The sequence below is a fragment of the Alexandromys fortis genome, unplaced genomic scaffold (genome assembly GCF_014885135.2).
Source record: "Alexandromys fortis isolate MF-2015 unplaced genomic scaffold, M_Fortis_MF-2015_v1.1 scaffold_140, whole genome shotgun sequence".
NCBI classification, from domain to species: Eukaryota; Metazoa; Chordata; class Mammalia; order Rodentia; family Cricetidae; genus Alexandromys; species Alexandromys fortis.
The window spans coordinates 1,523,594-1,532,070 of record NW_026068048.1 but is presented as its reverse complement, the minus strand read 5'-3'; the positions used below and the strand labels follow the sequence as shown (position 1 = coordinate 1,532,070).

Sequence of the window (8,477 nt, the reverse complement as noted above, 5' to 3'; positions counted from 1 at the left end):
ATAAGTAGTAGAGGAAAGGCTTTATTTCGTATAACTATTTATTTTTCTATCACAAATCCTCCAGTTTTGATAAAGGTAAATGGCAGTTAAAAGTACATCCCAAGGTTAGGTGGTGGTGGTGCACACCTTTAATACCAGCACTTGGGAGGTATAAGCAGGCAGATCTCAGCGAGTTTGAGACCAGCCTGGTCTACAAAGCGAGTTCTAGGGCAGCTAGGATTGTTACACAGAGAAACCACATCTCAAAATAACCAAAAAAGTACATTCCAGAAGCTAGAAGAAGTGGGCTAACAATAAAACACTTGCCTAGAATTCATGAGTGAGTGGCTGCTTGCCTAGCACATATAAGGCCCTGGTGTCTATCCCCAGCTCTACACACACACACACACACACACACACACACACACACCTTCCAGAAATCATAAAGAAAATTATGACACAGTATGCTAATGATAACAGAGAAACCTTTTATTAGACCTATACTGTATGCTAGGAGTAGATGTGCAGTCTTTATAGTTACGAGTTCGAGTCCTCGCAGCAAACCACGGCATGTCCACGACCGCACATGTAAGATAAAGAACGAGTGCTCACCATGTGTGAGAAAATAACACTTTGCTAACACTTTCTGCCATGGCATTAGGATTAGGGCTAATGGAAAGGAAGAAAGAGCATGGCATACAAGAAGAAAAGGGGAATAAACTCAGCATTAAAAGAAATGCTTTTGATTTTCAGAGAAATAAAACATCAAACATCCAAACATAAGTTTGGGGTCATATTAATGGAGACTTCTTTTATAAATGCAAAAATTTAGAAGCAACCATAACATGAATAATAGCCATTTAAAAGATACGTTTCATTGCTGGAAAAGCAATTGTTATAATGTTTCTAGCATGATAAAAGCAGATAAAGGAAGAACACAAATACCATAACTACATGGCTTTTAGAAAATAAAGTCCAGCAGAATTAGTTCCACCAAACTGACAATCGTCGTCTACAATCAATATAGCAGTTCATTTTGATGTTTCAGCTTTGGATTTTCTAGTTTTCTCATTTTTTTTTCCACTTACAATAAAAATAAAGCTCATGAAATATAGCAAAAAGACTGACATGCCTCAAATCAACACTGGAATTCTATAAGGAACTTAAAATCACTACAGATTACACAATTAAAACACTGTGATATTAGTGCAAACATCAAAAACAGTTTAGAAGATGATAAAAGACAGTCCTAAAACTGTAAGAAAATATAAACAACGGTACTACAAAGCCCAGCAATGGAGAAATAAAGGGCGATTAGGCACCTAGCACTGGGGTGGGAGAAGAGAGCAAACGCAGACTCGGAATCCCTAACCTACAGTTATGATTAAAAATATAAATACCTAATCAACCGCATCAAGAAAGTAACTCTCAAATATGAATTTTTATTATTCATTAGCGTGAATTTCCTGATGGCGAACAAGGTCTGAGTCATTACTGAATGTCTTCCCACATTCCTTACAGCTAAAGGGCTTGTCTCCACTATGAATTCTCAGATGGCGGGTAAGGTTTGAGCATTTATTAAAAGCCTTGCCACATTTCTTACATTCATAAGGTTTTTCATCTGAGTGGACTCTCTGGTGCTGAAAAAGCTGTGAGTTTTGGGTAAAGGCCTTCCCACATTCAAGGCACTCGAAGGGCTTCTCACCAGCATGGATTCTTTGATGCTGCCGAAGCTGTGAGCTCTGAGTGAAGGCCTTCCCACACTCCTTACACTCGTAGGGTTTCTCCCCGGTGTGGATTCTCTGGTGGTTTGTAAGCGCCGAGCCACTACTAAAGGCCTTCCCACACTCCTTGCACTCATAGGGTTTCTCCCCAGTGTGGGTTCTCTGGTGCTGAACGAGCTTTGAGCTCTGAGTAAAGGCTTTGCCACATTCCTTGCATTCATAAGGCTTCTCACCTGTGTGAACTCGCACGTGTTGGAAAAGTTGTGAGCTCTTTGTAAAAGCTTTCCCACACACTTTGCATGCATAAGGCTTCTCACCAGTGTGAATTCGCTGATGGTCGATAAGATTTGAACAATAGCTAAAGGCTTTTCCACAGTCCTTACACTCGTAAGGTTTCTTACCAGTGTGTATCCTCTGGTGCTGAGAAAGGTATGAGCTACAACTGAAGGCCTTCCCACAGTCCTTACACTCAAATGGTTTCTCACCAGTGTGAATTTTCAGATGACGAGTGACATGCGAACCACAACTGAAGAATTTCCCACACTCCTTACATTCGTAGGACTTTTCACCAATATGAAGTCTCTGATGTTGCATGAACTGTGAGTTCTGCGTAAAGACCTTCCTACATTTCTTACACTCATAGGGCTTCTCACCATTATTAACAATCTGTTGTAGGGTAAGGAAAGTCTGTTGAACAAATGTGGGCATGTACTCACGACTGAGTATTTCTTGGCTTAAATGGTCACTTTGATATTGCAATTGGCTTCCACATTCCAGAACGTCTCTAAAACTGGAGTACTCGAGGCCATGCTTCTTAAGTCCCATTAGCTCCCTCTGGCACGACTCTATTTCATAAACTTCCTTCTTCAGAGATAATAACTTGCTTTCACACATGGACTCTAGAGCTGAAAGGCAAAAAGTAGAAAATGTTCTCTTCCCTTCCTATTTGGAGAAACTTAAAACTTTTATAATGGAAATGGGAAAAACTAAAACTAAAGTGAATCTACTGTCTCGAGGTGGTTATCATAGGCGCTTAAGATCTGTCTCGTACAGTGCTTCTCAGTCTTCATAACGCTGCAACTTTAATACAGTTCTTGTTGTGGTGCCCCCAACCATAGTTATTTGCATTGTTGTTTCATAACTATACTTTTGCTACTGTTATGAATCATAATATAAGTATTTTAGAGACAGTATATATATATATTTTATACTATATATTTATCTATATCCATGGCAAATTCCTGGATATTTTGTGGCATAATAAATTTGGTCTTTCATTTGTTTTGGGTTTAGATAATAAAGCAAGGTCTCATGATCTAGCTCTGGCTGGCCTTGAACTCAGAGATCCTCTGCCTCCCAAGCCTAGGATTAAAGGAATGTCCCTGAGATGGTCTTACTATGGAACTAGCTGATTCTGGGATTATCTTGCCTCAATCAATTTAGATTAAAAAACGGGGAAATATTGTGGAATAATCTTTTTGTACACTGTGAAGATGTGCCACTCTGATTGGTTTAATAAAAAGCTGAATGGCCAATAGCTAGGCAGGAACTGGGGGGCAGAGGACACCAGGAGGAAGAAGGGAGGAGACGCCAGGGGTGCAGAGCAAGCAGCCTGGGCATTTACAAAGTAAAGGTGATCAAGCCACATAAAAGAAGTAGATGAACAGAACTGGGCTAGTTTAAGTTAGAAGAACTAGTTAGAAACAAGTCTAAGCTATTGGTGAGCTTTCATAAGTAATAAGTCTCTGGGTGGTTACTCGTGAGCTGGCAGACGGGACAGAGAAGTCTGCCTACAGTCAGGATGATAAACACACATTAGCATGTTGGTCTTTGTCCTGATTTCTGCCACAGGGCTTCAAATCTTTGTACTGCTACTGAGGGTGTTCACTAATAGGTCTCAGAGAGCCTCATGGCTGGTTCTGGAAGGACAGGCTGGTGGTTAAGTCTGGCAGCTCGGTTCCCAGTATCCACAGGGCAGCTCACACCGCCTGTGACTGTAGTTCCAGATGTATGAACTCTTCTGCCCTCTGCGGGCAGCAGTGCACATCTGCACACACACCACACATTGGTTTATTAGAAGGCTGGGGTTTAGCTACTGGACCTCTGGATGGAGGAAAGACTAAGGTGTCAGTTACGTAAAAACGACGACAAGCTGGATGACCGAGTCTGATCCCAGGACCTACATGATGGGCAGAGAGCCAACTCCAGTAAGTTGTCCTTTGATCTCCACACACTAACCTCATACAACAAACAAATAAATATATGCAACTAAAAACAATTTTTTTTTAAAGAACTTGGTTTTCTCACTAGACCTAGCTTTCTTGGCAGAAGCTTTCAAAATAAATGTCCCAGGTGCTGTTTTCTCGACCGCAGCGAGGTATCCCCAGGCTCTGCACTGCTGAGTGTTTCCTTCTCACTCACCTGAGCACAGGCCTCTTGTAAGCTCTTTGCCAATCATCCAGGGCTCTTTGCCTTGCTCCAATAAAGAGATCACCTGAGGCTTGGGAACGTGAAGTCCTGCTCACAAGAAAAGATATGGGACATCGTTATGCTGTGGGAAACAGATCCAATCCCTCGATCACCAAGCAAGAGATGCCATGACAGGAGCAGCCAGAGACGCAGATGAAGCTTCAGCCACGGCCCACGGGAGCGGCCTGTTTCCTGGGCTTCTTTTTCAGCCCAGCTGAAACCATGTGCAAACAAGGAGCAGGAATTCAGGTGGCAAAGTTGGAAAGCAGCTGAGAAACTCGCTGAGTGGTTGGTACGGGTGCTCTTACCCACGGAAAGCAGTTTGCTGTAGTTCTCCAGCATCACATCTCTGTACAAGTCCCTCTGAGCAGGGCCCAGGCACTCCCACTCCTCCTGAGAGAAGTCCAGGGACACGTCGCTGAATACCATCGATTTCTGAAACAATAAATGCACACCCTAGCTGTATAATACAAAAACTCCTCCTGAAACTCTGGTGCTTGTGCTGTGGGGTTCAGCGAATGAGCCATTGCTCTGATGTCAAGAACCAGTACCTCTGGATTCTCTGTTCATTCAGAAACAGATGACAAAGCCAAGCATGCTGATGCATGCCATAATGCCAGCACCAGAGAGGCTGAGACAAGAGTACTTTGAGTTGTCAGCCTGGGTTATATAGTGAGATAAAGTCTCAAAACATCAGGACTAGGGAGTAGTCACTGGTAGAGTCCTGGTTTCAATCCCCAGCACCAAGAAAAAAAAATCATTTCTTACTAATACAAGTTATTTTTCTGGTGACTAAATGTTTTGATTTCTGATTTACAATCTCAACAGCTTATATACACTGATGAGACTGATTAAAACCATCCACTATCATACTTGTTCTTATTTCTGAGATAAATAAAATGAATGATTCATATAGATAGTCAGCATGACCAGGTTGTGAGGGTGCACTCCTTTAATCCCAGCACTCGGGAGGCAGAGGCAGGAGGATCTCTGTGAGTTTGAGGCCAGCCTGGTCTACAGAGCCAGTTCCAGGACAGCTAAGGCTGTTCCACAGAGAAACCCTGTCTTGAAAAACCAAAAACCAAAAATCAGCGTGACCCACAGTTCCCATTGGATTTCAACTAAACATGTTTTTAAATACTTAGAGTCTCAAAGGTCTGTATCAGCTACTAATGATTCCATAGGCCCCATAAGTTAGGACATCTTTCAACACTCAGAAGTACCGACCCCATTTCCCATTCTCTCACTGCAAAATACTAGTTTGTAGACATGATTTTGGCTTCTCCATGTGTCTTGCAAGCTAAGTGACTCATTGCCACCTCAACAAGTCACAGACTAGGAAGGACAAGCTCATTCTATAATTCTACTTTCACTTCCCTCAGTACACCGTTTCCTGTCCATCACAGTGCCTGGAAAAAGGTCAATACAAGATGAACAGTCATTTGCTGAATGAAAATATTAATGTTGTTTGAAAATCAGAGGTACTGAGTGGTGATGCAGGATTAGCATGAGAGTCAACAGGGAACCAAGACTTGCGCAGTAATCTTTATCAGCCACAAATGTCAGCACAGCACAAGGAAAGCAAGTGCAGCTCCTGAGTGGCTGGAGGTCAGGAATTCACAGCACTGCACCTATCTCTCGTGAGGAAGGTTGGAACGTCAGGGAGTAAGACCATCATTCCTTCAGCCATGGTGGGAAGTACTGCAGGATACCGCCAGTCTTCCTCAAGGCTGCTCTAGAGGCAGGGGTGTTTCAGAATATTCCTTTACTCTGTGTGAGGATGTGTCGCTGTGATTGGGTTAATAAAGAGCTGAATGGCCAACAGCTAGGCAGGAAGAGGTTAGGTGGGACTTCTGGGGCCAGAAAGGACTAGAGGGAGAAGAAAGGTGGAGTCACCAGCTGGATGCAGAGGGAGCAGGACATGCACAAGGAGAGGTAAAAGCCACAAGCCATGTGTTAACACATAGATTAATAGAAACGGGTTAATTTCAGTTGTAAGAGCTAACTAGAAACAAGTCTAAGCTTTCATAATTAATAAGTCTTTGTGTCATTATTTGGGAGTTGGTGGCATAAAGACTTGCTACACAGGGGAGGCCCTGAGAAAGTAAGGCTGGGTAAGGAAAGGAATACCCTAGAAACTATACCAGTCTTACAATGAATGCTTAAAGAAAGGCTGGGTAAGGAAAAGGAATAACCTAGAAACTGTACCAGTCTTACAATGAATGCCTAAAATAAGGCTGGGTAAGGAAAGGAATACCCTAGAAACTGTACCAGTCTTAGAATGAATGCTTAAAGCAGTCAGATAATAACTAACTCTAATTTCCTCGTTGGAATTGTCCTTAGTGGGAATATGGAACAAATACTACTTATACTGTTGTGGAATATTCGTTTATACCGTAAAGATGTGTCTGTCTAAGATGCCTTCTGATTGGTATAATAAAGAGCTAAACGGCCAATAGCTAGGCAGGAGAGAATTGGAGGGACTTGTGGGCAGAGAGAGAGAAACTGGGAGAAGAAATCTAGGAATGTGGATTTGTCAGTAAGACGTGGAGAGGAAACAGAAGGTGCAGGATACAAGAGAGGTAATGCCACACGGCAGAATGGAGATGGATAGAGATGGTTTGGTTATAAGAGCTAGTTGAGAACAAGCCTATGCTAAGGCCAAGCTTTCATAATTAATAATAAGTTTCCATGCTATTTGTGAGCTGGCAGCCCAAAGAAAAATTTGAGTACACTATACTTTATATGACATTGCATTTTATTTATTTTACTTGAGACAGGGTCTCACTAGGTAGCTTGGTTGGCCTAGAACTTGTCATGTAGACCAGGCAGGTATTGAACTCACAGAGATCTGTCTGCCTCTGCATCCCAAGAACTAGGATTAAAGGCTTGCCCCAGTTATTTTTATTATGAACTATTCCTTTTTCTCTAGGGAAGCTTCCTGTTTAGATGTGTACTTTACCATAAAAAAATAAACCTAAAAGAACTACAAGATACATGGTGCATATTTTACCTGCTCAAACACATAACAAAAAAAATCATCTTTAACTGACTTGTGTACAATGCACAATCTACACTCGTACTAATACAGATATGTATATTACTTTTAAAAGGTTATTCAGAGCAAGGGGACCAGACACCAATAAAAATGATGGCCCAGGTAATCCAGCATCCAGAACAGCTTCCAGTCTGCTGTATGAGATGATCCAGCCTTACAGAACACTACAGCCAGGACTTAACAATTATCCTGATTTTCTCAAGGTTCCCTGGAAGATGTCAGTGCCCCCAGTCAACAGGAAATAGCTAGAAAACTATGCCTACATTCTCAAAAAATGGGTTATAGATATTATCATTTAAGGGGGGCTGGTTATTGTTGTGTAAATTGTGCCTTCTAAGTCGCTCAGATTCTCTGATCACCAAACAATGTAGAATATGGGCCTGCTCCTCTCTTGCTTCCACCTCCATTTCTGGCTGCTAGACTCTGTTCCTGGTTGTGCAGGAGGCTGTTGTCTAGAATGGTGATCTGTAAGTTTTTCCCTTTTAATAAATAACCCTTTTATTAACCATAAAAAAAAGAATATGGGCCTGCATATTTCGGCCCCCACAGGTTACAACTTATTGGTAATGGTCAGGAAAAAAGCTGAACAAAGGAGATTAGATTCAGAGATCTCCTTATAAAAAGAAAAGAGGAAATATAGAGATGATAGGATAAAAGGGTAGATTATTGAATCTACTTTAATCCAAAAACAATTTTTAATCTTGAATATTTTACATTGGTATAGATTTTAGTTTATTGATAACATTTTAAAGTTAATTTTGTTATACTGTGTGTATATTTCTACTCTTGTTTGAAGTACTGTTCTTATGAAGCTCATTTTAAATGTATAATTAAAAAATACAGATTAATAGTATGTCGTCTATAATAGTCAAACTTAAAGTCATGTTAGGTATGTTTTCAAGGTCATACACAGATATAGTTAGATAGTCTTCAAAGATGTACAGAATATGGCATTTAATATTTTTTTTTGAGACAGGGTTTCTCTGTGATTTTGGAGCCTGTCCTGGAACTAGCTCTTGTAGACCAGGCTGGTCTCGAACTCACAGAGATCCACCTGCCTCTGCCTCCCGAGTGCTGGGATTAAAGGCATGCACCACCACCGCCCGGCGGCATTTAATATTTTTAATAACCTAAGGTTTTTCATGACAGAAAGACACATCTGCTCCTGGCAGCACTGATCTAGTTCAGAGAAGATGACGGGCAGAAAAAACTCCATATCGAGTTTGCTTTTTTTTATGCAAAAGCTA

At 41.4% G+C, this 8,477-nt stretch overlaps 1 protein-coding gene across 1 annotated transcript in view; it reads right to left on the bottom strand.

The window, feature by feature from the left end:
- Positions 1 to 447: 447 nt before the first annotated feature.
- LOC126486749 (zinc finger protein 383) overlaps positions 448 to 8,477 on the bottom strand; it is a 22,609-nt gene continuing 14,579 nt past the window's right edge. The window contains exons 3-5 of the mRNA XM_050119204.1: positions 4,481 to 4,607; positions 4,125 to 4,220; positions 448 to 2,608 (exon numbers count right to left, since the gene is read on the bottom strand). Coding sequence (XP_049975161.1) covers positions 1,425 to 2,608; positions 4,125 to 4,220; positions 4,481 to 4,607 — 1,407 coding nt within the window. The 3' untranslated portion in view covers positions 448 to 1,424. The remainder of the gene's footprint in view (positions 2,609 to 4,124; positions 4,221 to 4,480; positions 4,608 to 8,477) is intronic.